Here is an 18,015-nt window from a genome sequence, read left to right as displayed (position 1 = left end):
AGCCATGAGATATTTTAACACCAATATCCTGTCTCTTCATTCTCTTGGTTGGATTTTTTTTTTAAATATGTATTCATCTTTTTTCTTTTTTTTTTTAATGACTTCTCGTAATAGTGTTTTGGTTTCTATATTACCATTGGCATGATCGTCTGACATTATCCATCCTTGCTTACCACATATTCCATACATTGTGATCAGTGGTTGTGTTGGGTTGATTGGATTGTTGATTCTTTATTGGCTAAGGGGTTGTTGGTTGTTTTGAGTGCATGCTGATTTTATTTATTTGTTTATTTATTTATTTAAATTTAATGCTTGCAGCTCTGTGAGGATTTCCACTATCCCTGCATTTGGAACCATTATGGAGACTGTAACACAAAGAGAGGTACTGATTTCTACTCTCACAAACAAACCCATTTCCAACTGTAGTGTTGTAGTCGTTTAGGAAATGTGTGTGCCTTTAACTGCCTTGATTTCAGCTTCCTGTTTATTTACATGTGTTTTTTAGTTGCTGGAAAGAGTGAAAATGCAGCTGGCTTCCTTTCTAGAAGACCCACTATATCAGGACCAGCATTCCTTACACATGGAGATTATTAAGACGTTTGGCAGGGTTGGCCCCAATGCCGAGCCCAGGTTCCGAGACGAGTGTAAGCGTGATGACTGACTGATTTCTTCTAACAGTCTGCATTGGTGCTGCATCTCTAGTGTGGCAAAGTGTTATTGAGATCTGCCTAGCAGTAAACACGCACTCTCTGTCCTTGTCTCCACAGTTGTCCTTCCACATTTGCACAAGCTGGCTATGAGTAATAACATGCAGACGGTGGAGAACAAGCGCATGGACATCGCAGGCCAGCTGTTTGAGGCCTACAGTGCTTTGTCCTGCTGTTGTATCCTTTTCGCTCTCATAACTCTGAACTGTAAACAGTTTCACACTTCTTTACCCTCTTTATTTTTGTTCTGGGTTGCAAGTATTATTTTTATAACTAGAAGGGCACTTGGAGTGTGCAAACTGCCTCCAAGGAAAATAGTTGACTCTACTATGATGTGCAAATCTGCAACCACAGCCACTTTATATGTCTGGGTATACAGCATTTCCAAAACTCTTACAATTATGGGCCTACATGTGTATTGCCTCGGTCACAACCGGCCGTACGTGCTCCTACGGCCGGTCTACGTGCAAAAAACGCAAGAAACGCACGGAGGGCACGCGTGTGACGTCAGGGTACCCGCGGAGTCTTAAAAGTATTAAAGTATTGAATTTCATTTTCCAGAATTAAGGCCTTAAAAGTATTAAGTTTCATCTTGAAAGTCTTAATTTTTTCCACGGAGGTCTTAATTTTCCAAAGAAAGTCTAACATCGTTGCGTAACCTAGATTAAATTCTCTGTGATGAAAATGAAGCAAAATCTAAAATGTTTTGCGCTGCCCTGGCGTTCACACGCAAACAGCGGGAAATTCACGTCGCGCCGTAAAGGGTTCACACGAAACGAGAGCAGCAGGCGCATAGAGCAGAGAGGGTGAGGGGGAGAGAGCATGGGGAAGTGCAGATTCAACCCGAAGTGGCCGCTCGACCCTAAGGCCCCGGTCACACCGCCCGAACTTTGCTGGAGCGTTCCTTGAACGGTAGGGAGGGGGGGCCGAATTTCGACAACGCTTGTCACCGCGCACAAAATGGGAAAAAAAATCGAAAACACGGGCGTTGGCTTAGCGGTGCACCGCTGAAGCCGGCGTTGCTTTAGCGTTGGTTTAGTGGTAGCGAGCGTTGGTATAGCGGCGTTCTGCGCATGCGGGCTTTGGCTCGGCGGGGGTATAAAGTTGGTTTAGCACCAATCATAGCAAGTCTCTCAGCATCCATGGTGATACAGTTTTACTGTAACTTTGAGCAAATTCGATATAGATGAGGTCTGAACTCAACGGCAGCTCGATTCCAAATGAGCTCCTGGTCCATTTCTCCCGTATTTATTGCCAAATTCTGGTCCCGCTCCGACACCTCTATACCAACGCCAAACCAAAGTTCATCACCGCCATGGATAGCTGCTTCAACGCCCGACACCGTTCCAGCAACCCCGTGTCCGCTCATAAAACGCTTACAACCGCTCCACCGAAGTTTGTGCAACGTTTAATCGCCGCCCGGACAACGCTGGCAAAGCAGCGGTGGTCCAGCTTTCAAGATTTCTGCGTTGGCCTAGCGGACCCAAGCGTCCACGAACTTGCGTCTAGCGGTGCCAAACTTTGACTGGGCGTTGGTGGAGCGGGGGTGAACTTTGCCGGGGCGGAAAATTGCCCCCTCCTCACCGCTCGCAATATTTTGTGCAGCTCAAAACTTTCGGAGCGGTAGGAGGGCCCCTCGAGAAACATCAGCGGTGGCCGAGCGTATACGGCGTTGCTTTAACGGGGGCCAACTTTTGTTAAACGGTGGTGAACGGTTACGAGCGGTGATGAATTTTTTTCACCGCTCCAGGAACGCTCCAGCAAAGTTCAGGCGGTGTGACCGGGGCCTAAATACGCCTGGGTTAAGGGGGTTCCAAATAATGACCGTGAGGCATTATGCACTTTGTGTAAAAAAAAAAAACCTTTCAACTAGGGACAATGGGGCTTACAGCTCTGGATTCTCACATGAAAAGTGGTAAACATATTTCGTTTGCATCCACAATTCAGAAGCAGGCAGCTATACTATACTATTATAGCTATACTATTCTTTTTGTCTTTTGAATGCTTCTCTGGCGTGTGTGTGTGTGTGTGTGTGTGTGTGTGTGTGTGTGTGTGTGTGTATGAGGGGTGATTGTCTGGACTTACATGGGGGTGCTCTCCTCTGCATGGTGTCCAGGGGGTGTGAGTAGAATGAATTCTGATTGATTATTTTAATAAATGTAATTTTGTTATTTCAAACACTCGTAAATAGTAATTATTTGAAGTTTAATCTGGTGCTCAATATGATTTATTCTTCCCAAATGAGTGCGACAAAGGTATTACATTTCACTTGAAATGGCATTAAAAAAGTCTTAAAAAGTCTTAAATTTTGGTTTAACAATCCTGGGGGTACCCTGGACGTGCTGATTTTCGAGCCGTAGACTGGCCGCAGAGGTTCTTTGTCATGTCAAACAAACTCTACGGGCGCTTACGTTTTTTTCAGGTTGCAAGACAAACTTACAGCCAACGTGTGTCTTTCTCCACGAACAAAAAAACCGCAGCGATTTGGGAAACGCCAAAAATCGCACGGCCAAAAAATCGTACGTCCGGTTGTGACCTAGGCTTATCTCAGAGGATTACTGGTACCTGTGAATGCAGATTGTGATCTGGAGTCATTGTATTCCTACACTGGCTGTGTTTTGTGACTATTGAACTTTATTGCCATCTACTAGATTTTAAGATGTATGGCTCCCACCGAGGCCAAACGCAATGTTATCGGGGGTGTCATGGCTCAGATGGCTAAGGCACCATACCATAAATCCGGGGACCCGGGTTCGATTCCGACCCGAGGTCATTTCCCGATCCCTCCCCGTCTCTCTTTCCCGCTCATTTCCTGTCTCTCTACACCTTGGGTGGCCAACCCGCGGCTCGCGAGCCGCATGCGGCTCTTTGCCCGGTGTCATGCGGCTCTTACGTTCATATCGAAGTTTGTGTTTGTGGTGTTTTTTTATGTGCGTGTGCGCTTTGCTTGAGTTCAGTATGGTATTTTCGTCAAATACATCTTCACTTTGCTTGGGTATATTACGGTATTTTCAGGTCATGTCAAATGCGCATGTGCGTGAGATAATCGCTAAGTTTTTGGGCAAGGTGTATCTTGTGTCAAGTAGCCTCTCAAAATGGCAATGAAAAAATGCACAGCAAAACGAAAACATGAAGACGAACATAGGACATTTTTAACAGAGTGGGAGAGTTTATACTTTTTTGTTGAACGTAATGGCAAGCCATTCTGCCTTATATGTCAGTCGTCATTAGCTCATTTCAAAGCTTCCCGCCTCCCTGAATAAGCAAGGAGCCAGATATGCAACACTAATTGAAAACCTGCACGAAAGCTTTGTAACCCGGTTCCGTGATATACAACTGAAAAGGCCACAGGTTACGTTCCTCGTCGACCCATTCAATGCAGAGATGGACTGTTTGAAAGCCCCGCTAGTCACAGATGAGGCTGCGGCTGAGTTGGAGATGATCGATCTTCGTGAGGAAGACCAACTGAAACCTGTTTTAAGGGAAGGCACCATTGAGTTTTGGAAAAGTGTGCCATTGGAAAAATACCCGAATGTGAAACGGGCTGCGCTTAAGATACTGTCAATGTTTGGGTCAACATACGTCTGCGAGTCTGTGTTCTCTACCATGAAACATGTGAAGTCAAAGCATCGTTCTGTTCTGACTGAAACCCATGTGAAAGAACTACTTCGAGTGGCAACGACGGAATACAAGCCAGATTTGAAAAGGATTGTTCAAGGCAAGGAATGTCAGAAGTCCCACTAAGCAACATGCATAGTAAGTGCACACAATATTGATTGCTGTAAATGACTGGCCTGTGGTATTAGTACTGACTGAAGGAGTAAATTTCTCTCCTGTTGGCGTGTGACATTTACTATTAATCTGGCTGAGCAGAGGTGTGTGTGTGAGAGAGAGAGAGGAAGGGATGGGTGATGTTCGTGTGCCCATGTGTATGATGTGGCTCTTTGCGGTAATACAGTAAAAAATGTGGCTCTTGGTCTCCAACTGGTTGGCCACCCCTGCTCTACACTGTCCTATCTATAAAAAAAAAAAAAAAGTTAAAAAAAAAACAACGCAATGTTATCAAAAACGGTTCTTGGATCCGCCTCGTGACTCGGATCCGTTCCAAAATGTACTGTGTTCTTCCTTGGCCAACGTTACACCCTTCCACCAAATTTCAAGAAAATGGATGTGGTGGGTTTTGCGCAATCCTGCTTACATCCTGACAAACAAACTGCACCGAAAACATAACCTCCTTGGCGGAGGTAAATATCTTAGAGATATCAAAGAGACTACATGCTTTTCCTATTAGTTGCACTATAGTTACAGAATAGTTCATAGTACTACGTTAATGAAGAATTGGTTTTTAAGTTAATATAACTGAATAACATGCTGACAAAGATTAATCAGTGGGATTTTTTTTCCCCACCTGCTTTGTCTTTTATTTTCTAATATTTTCCAGGTTCCAGTCATTGGACGATATTGTATTATCCGTAGCACTATAATCCCCAGTAAAGGTTCTGCAATAATCTAAAAGTGTTCATTGATTTTTGCGATACCAATTGTGATTAAGGTTTGAGTTTATATCCCAAGACTATCAGAGAGCCACTGTTGGGCCTGTAAGCAAGATCCTTAATCCTGTACTGCTCTATACTTAGACTGGACTCTGGTTCAGTTTTGAATCACTTTGGATAAAAGCATCTCCAAATGACTGACTGTAAGTAGAACCACAGTTCCAGCAGTCCAAAGTGAAATCGGAGTGGAGTTCCCTATAAAGCTTTTACAGATGTAGTGTGCTTTTTGTCACACTCACTCACTCACTCACATGTGGCACCTACAGGACTGTTTCCTCTGTGCAATTCGGCTTCCCTGTAAAGCTTTGATAAAGCTCCTTCCGACGAGCTCCTTCGCTCTTCCTGAGTCATGTTCAACTATTTTAAATAGACTGGAGGTTCTGTGGCTGACGCGGCGTCTCTATCTGTCTCGGTCTCTCTTTCTTTCCGTCTTTTTCTCAGTCGGCCTGTTCCCCTCTTCCAAGCGCTGCGTCGTTTTCAAAATGTTTACGTGTCAAGCTGGCAGGGAACGAAAGCAAATAAACCTCAGCCATTTCTGGATGGCAAATTGCAGGGTGGATGGTGAAACGCTGCGCTGCCCGCTCTCTGATGTTGCGGTGGGCAGCGAGAGCCTGGGGATCAACCCACTGCTCTGGTTTCCCAGCACACATGCCTATGTGTAGGTGGGTTTTGTTTGTTTTTTTTCTCCCCCCTTCTTGTTCTTGTTGGATTTTTTTCTATATTGTCTCATTTTCTCACTCCTTTTCATCACTTCATATCTTTTGTCAGTTAGTCTGTTTTCATTTCCTGTCTATATGTATTTGTCTCCTGTCCTCTTTCTGTCTCTCACTTTTCTTTCCCCTTCATCAGTTCTGTCACACGGGTGACTCTTAACCATAGTGGGTAATATGTGGGAGATCTGTAGGTCCTGTTTTGTGGCGGTTCAAGGGAGGACCATCTTGTTTTCTCCAGTTGGTTTTGAAGGAAGCCCTCCTTCAACACAGACCAAAGGGATCTGCTTTCATGAAGACCACCTTGTCTTTTGGACTTTCATGAGTACTTGGGTGGGGGGGACTGTTGCGAAGCGGAACTGATCATGTCTGATGACAAAAATCAGAACTGTCACAGCTTCCCTAGCAGATTGTTTATGGCCAATTGCTGCATGCATTTATGTAATTTATTTAGCTGAAGGCAGCTCATCTAACCAGAGATTAGCTACAGGTTTTGAGACAATACATCAGAAAGGAGAGAATTTTCAGTTGTCTGCGAAGTAGCCAGTGAGGTTACAACTGTGTTTCTTGTTGTGGTGGGGTTTTTTTTTGTTTGTTTTGGGGGGGTTTTAAATCCCCCACTGGCCGAAAGGCCCAAATGGGGGTTATGTCGTGGCAATTTCCGTCTGTCCGTCCCGGGAAGGGTACTCACCTTCTGAAATCAACTCCTCTCAATTTTTGGAGGAATTTCACAAAACTTGTCAGGATTCTTTATATGTCCGTTACACACATTGTGATTTTGTTAAATTGGGTCATATTTTACAAGCGTTACAGCCCTTGATTAATAAAATAATAATTTGACAATTTCACGAGAGTGTTTTGCTTCTGAAATCAACTCCTCTCACAATTTGTTTAGGAATTTCATGAAACTTGGCCAAAGGCATTGTTATATGTCGGTAATACGCATATTGTAACTTCGTTAAATTCGGTCGCATTTTATCAGAGTTGTGGCCCTTGGTTAACAACCTTATACTTTCACAATTTCATGAAGGTGTACTTTCCTTCTGCTGTCAAATCCTCTCTCGATTTTTGGATGAATTTCTCGAAGCTTGGCAAAAGGCCTTGTTATACGACGGTAATACGCATTTTGAGATTTAATTTCATTTGTGAAAATTTGACCAGAGTTTTGACGCTTGATTTAAATAACTTGTACTTTGACAATTTCATGAGGGTGTACGTTCTTCTGAAATCAACTCCTCTCACAATTTGTGGAGGAATTTCACCAAACTTGGCAAAAGGCTTTGTTATGTGACAGTTATACGCATATTGAAATTTCGTTTAATTTGGGCAAATTTTCCCAGAGTTATGCTCTTGACTGTTAACAAACTTGTACTTTGGCAATTTCATCAAGGTGTGCTTGCTTTCTGAAATCAACTTCCCTCACAATTTTTGGAAGAATTTCATGTCATTTGGCAAAAAGTTTTTATCCCCTGCTGGCCGAAAGGCCTGAAGGGGGATTGTGTTGTGGCGATGTCTGTCCGTCCGTCCGTCCCAGGAAAGGTATTCACCTTCTGAAATCAACTCCTCTCTCAATTTTTGGAAGAATTTCACAAAACTTGGATTCTTTGTTATATGTCAATAATACGCATATTCCAATTTTGTTCAATTCAGTCGCATTTTACCAGAGTTATGGCATAGTTTCCAGCAGGGGATATTGTGCTCTCAGATCACTCTTGTTTTTTTTTTTTTTTTTTTAAATGCCATAAATTATTATATTGAGGCCACAAACTAATTATTTCATGCAACATCTTAATAAAAAATAACCACCTTGTTGCTCCATAAATTAGCAAACCAAGCTCAACTACATTTAAAGATGATTGGACAAAAAAAAAAGTATAGGTTTGTTGATATGGTTTCATGAATCACCAGTGTAAAAGAAGTAGCACTAGTAATAAGTGAAAGCTACTAGATTAGTCATATAACACAAAGAAGTCTAATGCTAATATCACAAACCCAGTTACTTTGATGTAGTATTCTACATTAGACTAGTATTCAAGTCATGTCACTGTTTTTTAAATGGGCATTATTCTGTAATATATTCCAGTCTTTTCTTGACTCTCACATCTCAGTCATTTCTGAAGAGATCATGGTAAATCATTTTCTTCCTGGTCTGAGGTGCCTGAGGACCGACATGGAGCATCTTTCTCCAGAACACGAGGTAGGACAAACTATAGCAAGACCTGCCACCTACTGCATTTTGAGTCCGTTTCTAAAATATGAAGTCTGTCCTGGGTATCTGTAGATATTTTTAGTATTAATAAATTGAATAAAATGTAAAATGCTTGATGATGCGTCATTATAAATTATACATCCTTGAAGTCGATCAACCGGAACGTTTGCTGTATGATGTTTGTTTCCTGAGTGTGAGGTCACAATAACACAAAGAATTTCAACGAATGAAAGGCTATCTTTCCAAAAGTGCATCTTAACTTTGTGGTTTAAGTCGATGTGGTATGGGACACACTATGACCTCTTATAATCCTATAAACCTGAACAAAGCATTGTGTGGCAACCATTTTAGACAATCAGACTTTAACTTGAGGTGAGGTCTAAAAGGCAAACTGAGCTAAGAATAAAGGTTTGATTGGGGAAAGGAAGCTGTTAAGTGTTTGCCCCAATCGTGAGCAGATCATGAGTTCGAGTTCTGATAGTGCGCTAGGAGCAAAGTTGGCCGTGCTGTCTGGGTCGCAGCGACATTATTTGCGAGCATGTGTATGTGGAAGAGGGTGGATAGCGCTTTTCTCCAAACGCGTTCACTTTGACGTGCTCTGGTTGGCTGTTTATAATCGTATTATAATCGAGTGCTGGCTTGTGGATGGGATTTGCGGGTGACGAAATTAGGGCGAAGAAAATTCAAAGTAGAAATTAATTTCGGTTTGAAGGATTGACTTCTGTTATGTAAATCTACAGTACATGCATTACTTGTTAGCTACATTAGTCTCACGACTCCTGTGCAAAACGAAATAAAGTCAAATATCAAGGACAGCAAACAAGTCATGGTTGATCAACTGCTTTAATTTGCTAAACTATACCTTTAACGCCTGGGCTCTCTTCGATATTTTATTCATCCCGAAGGAAATTATTACAAATCATAAGATGTAAGACATCTATCTGTCTATCTATCTATCTATAAACCTCCACTGTCATGTGACATCAATTATCTTCAGATTATTGTATTTTCCTGTCGTCAGAGTCAGTATCTTTTTCATGCGTCCAGTTATTTTATTTATTTATTTTTTAATTTGCCTACTAATGCCCAGCTGATGTGTCACTAACGCCCAGGCCACATGGTGTCAGAGTTCCCAGCAGCACTCTAATTTTACTCTGTTCTTGTCTCTCCGCCAGGTTATTCTCAGCTCCATGATTAAGGAGTGTGAGCTGAAGGTGGAAAACCGAGCCATGGGAGAGGCACAAGGGTGAGACCTTACTGTCCAGTGTTTGTGTGTCCATCCTTCTTTTCTCATTAAAAGCCACCAGTTCAATTTCATAGTATCAAATTAGAGTAGTTTCAGGGGACCCCCCAAAACAAACCCACCACGATTCTGCATAGTTTTTACATGGACTGAAATGAGACGTACAGTAATTGTGAATAGGATATAAATGCACATAAGTCACAGTTGCAAATAAGACAGTTTTATTGTTTTCTGTAAAAAGCAGGCTTCTGGAGCCCAGCGTTTGTTTGACTCTGAATGTCTCTGAGGTTACCAATCAGGCGTGAATGCTTTTGGCACTGGCATTTATGATTATGGTGAACCGACTATGTCCTTATCCAAGTCTCTGGCTTCAAGCAGCACAGCATCTTGTTACATTTTCTGTAAACTTGACTTCGACTTGTATTTGTATTCATGATTTTTATCAGCGGGTTTCTGTTGTAACGGCAAACATGCTACTTATACGGTCTAAACCGGGTTCTGTTAGGTTTTTGAGTAGGAAAAGTTCTGTAATTGCAGGAACCGTTTGGCTCTGTAATGTGATTATCAACAATTATTGGGGTAAAGGTGAAACATTTCATTTGCGTCATTTCTCCTTTCCACAAATGAACTCCATGACCAAGACACAGAGCTGCTTTAGCTACTTGGCAAAAACAAGTAATGAACAAGTGCTTTAGGACACAGTGTGACTTGGTGTAGTCTATAAACATGAACAAAACTTCACTAACATTATGAGCAGCATTCTTACTGTACATATCGACAAACGAGGGAGTTCTTGAACTTCACGGGCGATTAATTGAACATACGCATTTTTCTACTGTGTGTTAAAGCTAAATTTGTACATAAATACAGACTATCCCTGCGATTTACTTATTTAATAAACAAGAAGATGAAGCTGTCCATCTAATGATTCATTTTCAACATGTCTTGGCTTATAAACTTTACACCGCAGTGCTGTTCACATCTCAGCACTGATTGCTGAGAAGGTATTGATTTTATTTGTCTACAACAGCAGCTCTGAACGTAGGTCCGGCTCATACTAATACTTTTCTATAATAGCGCAGACATTTTAATCGAACGCTAATAATACAGATTGTGAAAGCCTGTTCTTGTTTCACAAAGACATCTTCATTGATATGGTGAGGTTTTCTGTGAGGATGTGTTTAAATAACATTTATCAAAGGAGCATGAGAGATTTTAACAGTCAGGAGGTTTTCCATCACAGGAAAGTCTTCAGGATGGAGGACTTCCCAGTTTGACTCGCTGCATTTCCTCGTCATATTAACTTCAAGAGATTGGTTTCTAACTATAATGTAAATATAAATGTAATATAAATTGAGGATGTTCCACAATGTTAAATGTAGCTATAAATGGATAAAAGCTATGACATTTTTTTTCGATAAATAAATGCTGAGATGTTAGAAGAATAAAACATGTTTCTGGTGGGAACGGTAACTCCACAGCACACCACATAATTTCATCCATCCATCCATTATCTGTAGCCGCTTATCCTGTGCAGGGTTGCAGGCAAGCTGGAGCCTATCCCAGCTGACTATATGGGCGAGAGGCGGGGTACACCCTGGACAAGTCGCCAGGTCATCACAGGGCTGACACACAGACACAGACAACCATTCACACTCACATTCACACCTACGGTCAATTTAGAGTCACCAGTTAACCTAACCTGCATGTCTTTGGATTGTGGGGGAAACCGGAGCACCCGGAGGAAACCCACGCGGACACGGGGAGAACATGCAAACTCCGCACAGAAAGGCCCTCGCCGGCCACGGGGCTCAAACACAGAACCTTCTTGCTGTGAGGTGACAGCGCTAACCACCACACCACTGTGCTGCCCTGACCACATAAATTGTAATTTGTAATTTTTATCCCCCACTGGCTGAAAGGCCAAAATGTCATGGCGATTTCCGTCCGTCTGTCCTGGGAAGGGTGGTCATCTTCTGAAATCAACTCCTCTCACAATTTTGGGAGGAATTTCACAAAACTTGACAAGAGGCATTGTTATATGTCGGTAATACGTATATTGTAATTTCATTAAATTTGGTCACATTTTACCAGCGTTACAGCCCTTGATTAACAAAATTATAATTTGACAATTTCATGAGGGTGTACGTTCTTCTGAAATCAACTCCTCTCTCAATTTGTGGAGGAATTTCACCAAACTTGGCAAAATGTTTTGTTATATGACAGTTATACGCATATTGAAATTTCCTTTAATTTGGGCAAATTTTACCAGAGTTATGCTCTTGACTGTTAACAAACTTGTACTTTGGCAATTTCATCAAGGTGTGCTTGCTTTCTGAAATCAACTTCCCTCACAATTTTTATCCCCCGCTGGCCGGAAGGCCTGAAGAGGGATTATGTCATGGCGATGTCTGTCTGTCTGTCCCGGGAAGGGTGCTCACTTTCTGAAATCAACTCCTCTCACAATTTTTGGAGGAATTTCATGAAACTTCACAGGATTCTTTGTTATATGTCGGTAATACGCATATTGCAATTTCGTTCAATTAAGTCACATTTTACCAGAGTTATGGCCGAGTATCCAGCGGGGGATATTGTGCTCTCAGAGCACTCTTGTTTATTTTATTTAAACAGGGACAGTGCACAATAAAACATTAATCTCGTACAAAACAAGGAGAGATGCATTGTACCAGGTTTTAGCAAGTTGCCATTTTCTGCCTGTCGTCCCTGGGCAGGTAGATGAAGCATACAACAAATTAAAATCAGTAAGAGAACTCACAAAGTTGTGCAAAATTGCAATGATAAAATTATCAATACGCACATTTCCACGTCCTAAAAGCAATTCACCCCCAACCATCATGTTACCTTTGCTCCCCCATCACACATGATACCATTGCTTTGATTTATTTTTCCTTAACAGCACATCCTGAAGTGGTTTATTCCTGGATAATTTCTGTATTCCTGGTTTAGTTTGTGATTATCGTAGCATTATGCACATTGTTGGAGGAGGGTGTATTTTGGCCTCCGTTTGTTTGTTCCCAAAGTAACTCAAAAGGTAGTGAACAGGTTTTGATATAATTTTGAGGAAAGGTAGGCCATGAGCCAAGGAACAATGGATTAGATTTTTATGCAAATCTGGATGTGTATGCAGATGCAGGATTTTTTTTTTTTGTCTGTTCCCAACATTACTCAAAGTAGTGAATGGATTTGGATGAAATTTGATTTACAGCTTTAGTATTATCCTTGGTTCAAGTGATTTTGATGTTGATATGTGGCTTGGTGGAGGTATGCACTCTACTGTTCTAATTTAAATATGTATTTCATTCATGATGTTGCATTCCTTTTGCTCTTCATATTTATATGCTATATACAGTATATTTTATCATCCAGGTCCTTAAGCATCACACGGTGTTTTAGTTGTAGCACTCTTGTGCTACTTTTACTCCCTCCAGTCAAACACAATAACGTCTTTGCTTTTCACATGGCTGCAAATCCAGCACAAGAGACACTTCCTATAAAGTTAATATTACAAACAGAAACCCAATTAGACTTGGCAAGTTTTTTTCTTTTTTCCTCCTTTCTCAAAAGCCTTAGTGCTGAGCATTAAATACCAGGAAGTGGGTTTTATTTTATTTATTTTTATTTATTTTAAATATCTGAATCGATGTGCTTTCTTACAGGTCCATGTCCATCGCAGCGAGTCTGGTGGGTGAAGACGCAAAGACCAAGTTCCTGAGTAAGATGGGTCAGCTGACCACATCAGGTGCCATGCTGGCCAATGTTTTCCAGAGAAAGAAGTGAAGTGAGTGCTGCTGGGGAAGTTTCCCATGAGCCTCTGCTGTCTGGGACATCCTACTTGAAGACAAACGTCTGCCTTCATTTCATCCGTTTTTTGGGGTTTTTTTTGTTTTTTTTTAATGTTTTATATCATATTTATGTCTTAAATGGTATATTCCAATCTCCCAAAGAAAATTGCACTGTTTTTTGGTTTGTTTGTTTTTGAAATTTTATTTCCGTCACCTACGAGTTTCTTGCTTGCTTTTTTTTTTTTGTCTTTCTTTGTAAAATCTATGATGGAGGGGAAAAAAATTCCTTCCCTGTCTTACGCTCTTTTCATGTGTTGCAGTGTCTCTGAAAGGTGTTTTCTATAAGCGTGTGTAATGAATTTCTTTCTCCTTTTGGATATGCTCAAATGGTAAATAACTGTATAATACACTGAGAAGGAACATACCTGTATCCTGTATATTGGAAATTGGTGTCATAATAAAAAAAAAAAACAAAAGGGAAAGCCTGTTGTGTCGTTCTATAAATGTGATAATGGTGTAAGATATGATATCAGCAGGCAGGTGTTCTAACAATAAACCCTCTCCGTTGGTTTGAACACCAACAGGTAGGTTCAAAGTTCATGTGCCGATCCGGAAGGTTCTGGGCCTGCGTTCTGCAGTGTAAAGACATTCTTTCCATCTTTTGAGGATATAATTTGCATATTGTAGTTAATCTTTAACATTTACCCCCGGTTAGTAAATTCACTGCTTTTATTATTTATTTCTCCCACCCAAGAATATTTGCATAAAATAAACATTGCCCTTTCTTATTTCCATTGATCTCAGGGTGCAGCTCAACATCTTAAACACTTACTGACCAATCACAGATTTCTTGATAATTCAGGGTTTTGGTTGTTTTTTTTTCTTCAATATGCAGTAGGGAGTGTGTGGAGATGGTCTAAGTATGTGTGGGATGTCTTAGTCATGAGTGCACTGTGAGTCAGACGTCAGGACCGTTTCCAAAGCAAGCAGGAAAGACAGAGGTAGAGAGGGTGCCCAAAACCATAGGAACATTTAGCCTCTGTGTTTTTTCATTGCTTTTTGGTTGTTTACTCAATGTTTAACAAGATCTATAACACCAGATAGATTCATGTTCAAGCCAGCAGGTGTCAACTTTCATTTCAAATTGGGGCAAATATCAAGAGCAGGGTTTGCCTGTACCTTATGAAAAAAAAATACAGTAATATTTATGAAAAAATAAAACAGGTGGGTGGAAATGGGACCCATGAACAACATGGACAAGACGTTCTTTATCATGTTGGTCTAAAACTTTGAGTCATATTGCTATCCATCCATCCATCCATCCATCATCTGTAGCAGCTTATCCTGTTCTACAAGGTCGCAGGCAAGCTGGAGCCTATCCCAGCTGACTATGGGCGAGAGGCGGGGTACACCCTGGACAAGTCACCAGATCATCGCAGGGCTGACACGGAGACAAACAGCCATTCACACCTACGGTCAATTTAGAGCCACCAATTAGCCTAACCTGCATGTCTTTGGACTGTGGAGGAAACCCACGCAGACACGGGGAGAACATGTAAACTCCACACAGAAAGGCCCTCGTCAGCCGCTGGGCTCGAACCCAGGACCTTCTTGCTGTGAGGCAATAGTGCTAACTGCTACACCACCGTGCCGCCCCTCATATTGCTACTCTCAGGAAAATAAAATACTAAATTGTCCATCTTTTGTATCTACTGTAAAGTTGAAGCTTTAATTATTTTTTTACAATAACAGTAATAATCATTTAAAGGTATATTTCACGCAGGGAAAAGATCACACCAAACATACCTTTTAGTACCCTTTTTTCCAATGGTATATAATCGATTCATTTGAAATCCTCCCCCCGCCCCTCCCCATTGTACACAATTTGAATGGATGTTTTGAAGCAGCTAATAAATTTGTATCTCATAAATCTTTCGACTCCAATCAGAACGTGAAAGTAAGCCAAGATTATTTCTGAAGTCACCCAATTTGAACTTGTATTCATACTTCATCCATAAAAGGTCTCCTTCTTTCATGAGTAACCTGAAATTTGCATGTTGTGGTGTGTAATTCATTCTTAGGTGAGAGTGTAGCAGTAGGGGAAAGAAGCCAAGTCTCCCAGCACTTCAGATGACAGTTATTCAAATCAGGTAATAATAGTTTCACAGGAGGACCTGAAGTGTGTATGTGAAGGACAATTCCCGGGGCTGAAAGACCTGAGAAGAGCAGTTCATTAAACTCTGGATGGGAAGGGCCCCTATCCACCCTGGAAGACAGGTGCAAAACAAAGGCAGGTGGCAGGTTTCTGAGATAAGGGTTAAGTTCGAGTTTTATCTCAGGCATCGGCCATTTGTGTCAGCTTATGATATAAAGATTAAACCGACTTTGTCAGAACTGGAAGAAGGTGTTTCAACATGTGGGCTCGGACTGATTAAATGAGCTTATTTTAATTCTTTCGAATGTAGCAACTTGTTTACAATGGATGCAGATGGTGGCGGTTTGAAAGCAGAGAGACTCAAAAGGACATACGGGAAAAGAAGCCGTTCTTGGTTTTGTTGATATTTAAATAACGTTATCCACCAAAATGGTTTGACGTTTGTCCAGCGTTTGAGAAATGTTGGCTCTGTATTGCAATAAAGTGGATTGAAACAGAACAAACTTTTTAAACCAACCATCCACTCGTTTATTTTCTTTATCCTGGACAGGATCATGGTGGATCCAGAGCCTATCCTGGGAACAGGAGAATTTCCCTGGAGAAGACACCAGGGTACCATCACACACACACACGTTCATACCTACGGGCAATATAGCACAACCAATGCACCAAGAGACAAGTTATTGGGAGGTAGGAGGAAACTGGAGAACCTGGAGGAAACCTGTGAAGACCATGCAAAACTCCATACAGACAATAACCAGAGCTCAAGATCGAGCCAGGGACCCCGGATATGATGTGCATCCTGAGCTTGGGTTACTGACTGTATGGAGCTTTGCTCCTCAGTTTCCTTCCATCCACCGAAACACACAGATAGGTAGAGTGGTGATGTTAAATTGCTCCTAGGTATGAATAAGAGTTTTCATAATTGTGAATGTACACGGTACATGTTGTCTTGTCATGGATTGGCTTTCCATTCAAGTTGTATTCCTGTTTCACACTGTGGGGACTTTTGTATTCCTGCTTCACGCTTTTTTTTTCTTTTTTCCAGATTGAATGTGTTTAATTGGTTTTGTTACAGTATAATGTGTATAAAGTTCTGGTGACTTTATTAGGAACACCCATCCACCTGCTGTTTGATGCAGTTCTCTAATCAGCCGATCCCTTGACAGCAGCACAATGCATCAAATCATGCAGATACAAACCAAGAGCTTCAGTTAATGTTCACTTCAAACATCAGAATGGGAAAAACTGTGATCTCAAAGTGTGACTTTCACTGTGGCATGGGTGTTGGTGCCACATGGACTGGTTTGAGTATTTCAGAAACTGCTGATCTCCTGGGGTTTTCACACACAACAGTCTCTAGAGTTTACACAGAATGGTGTGAAAAACAAAAAACACTGAGCAAGAGTTCTGTGGGTGGAAACAAACGCCTTGCTGATAAGAGAGGTCAGAGGAAAATGGCCAGATTGGTTCGAGCTGCCAGGAAGGATATAGCAACTTATAGCAACTCTTTACAACCACGGTGAGCAGAAAAGCATCTCAGCATGCAACAGCAGAAGCCCACATTGGGTTCCACTCCTGCAGCCAAGAACAGGAATCTTAGAATCAAGAACAAGTTCCTATGAAAGTGACTGGTGAGTGTATATAAAGTGCTGCTTTGAACTGAACTCTGCTGATATTATATGCACTCCTTCAACATGTGGAAGACACAAGGACACACCTTGTGTTATTTAGTCTAAAGTGTCGCAACCTCACTTTACCACAAACTAAATAATCTTGCGGTTACACAGATCTGTTTTCACACAGCAATCGGAGGTTTCTCTGGCTGTCCTGACCTGAGCATGCAAGTTACCTGGGTATTAAATACAAGCAATTACAGATTAATGATATTAACAAATAAGTCTATTAATGACTGTTAATTAAATCCACCTGAGCCCTTCAAATTTACAAGTTTACATATATAAACATATCCATTTGGTTCCAGGCGGCACGGTGGTGTAGTGGTTAGCGCTGTCGCCTCACAGCAAGAAGGTCCTGGGTTCGAGCCCCAGGGCCGGCGAGGGCCTTTCTGTGCGGAGTTTGCATGTTCTCCCCGTGTCCGTGTGGGTTTCCTCCGGGTGCTCCGGTTTCCCCCACAGTCCAAAGACATGCAGGTTAGGTTAACTGGTGACTCTAAATTGAGCGTAGGTGTGAATGTGAGTGTGAATGGTTGTCTGTGTCTATGTGTCAGCCCTGTGATGACCTGGCGACTTGTCCAGGGTGTACCCTGCCTTTCGCCCGTAGTCAGCTGGGATAGGCTCCAGCTTGCCTGCGACCCTGTAGAAGGATAAAGTGGCTAGAGATAATGAGATGAGACATTTGGATCCATAGACCAGGCTAATAATTCAAAGAAGTCAATAAGTAACTTTCATTATCATGGATTGTAATTTAAACTACTGTAACATCATCATAAAAAGTCTTGGCTCCCCTGGATCTGTTCCATGGACCCCACTTTGACAGTCATGGATCTAGAACCTTAGTATTGTCCAAGCATCCTTGATATGATTTTTTATTTGCTTCTTTTTTAACAATGTGATAGTTTCAGAAATCACTCTCAGATTTTTTTATTTTTATTTAATATTAATAGCCTTGACTA

The 18,015-nt window shown here is 41.5% G+C and overlaps 1 protein-coding gene across 5 annotated transcripts in view; it reads left to right on the top strand.

Moving 5' to 3' along the window:
• Nucleotides 1-13,701, top strand: part of relch (RAB11 binding and LisH domain, coiled-coil and HEAT repeat containing) — a 121,484-nt gene extending 107,783 nt beyond the window's left edge. For all 5 annotated transcript variants that reach the window (XM_060899857.1, XM_060899856.1, XM_060899855.1 and 2 more), the window contains 6 exons: nt 319-382; nt 506-644; nt 768-884; nt 8,079-8,167; nt 9,355-9,425; nt 13,100-13,701. In XM_060899857.1, the coding sequence (XP_060755840.1) occupies nt 319-382; nt 506-644; nt 768-884; nt 8,079-8,167; nt 9,355-9,425; nt 13,100-13,220 (601 nt within the window). In that variant the 3' untranslated portion in view covers nt 13,221-13,701. The remainder of the gene's footprint in view (nt 1-318; nt 383-505; nt 645-767; nt 885-8,078; nt 8,168-9,354; nt 9,426-13,099) is intronic.
• Nucleotides 13,702-18,015: the final 4,314 nt, after the last annotated feature.

The sequence above is a fragment of the Neoarius graeffei genome, chromosome 19 (genome assembly GCF_027579695.1).
Source record: "Neoarius graeffei isolate fNeoGra1 chromosome 19, fNeoGra1.pri, whole genome shotgun sequence".
Taxonomy (NCBI): Eukaryota; Metazoa; Chordata; class Actinopteri; order Siluriformes; family Ariidae; genus Neoarius; species Neoarius graeffei.
The sequence above is the reverse complement of the archived record's forward strand: the minus strand, read 5'-3'. Positions and strand labels throughout refer to the sequence as shown.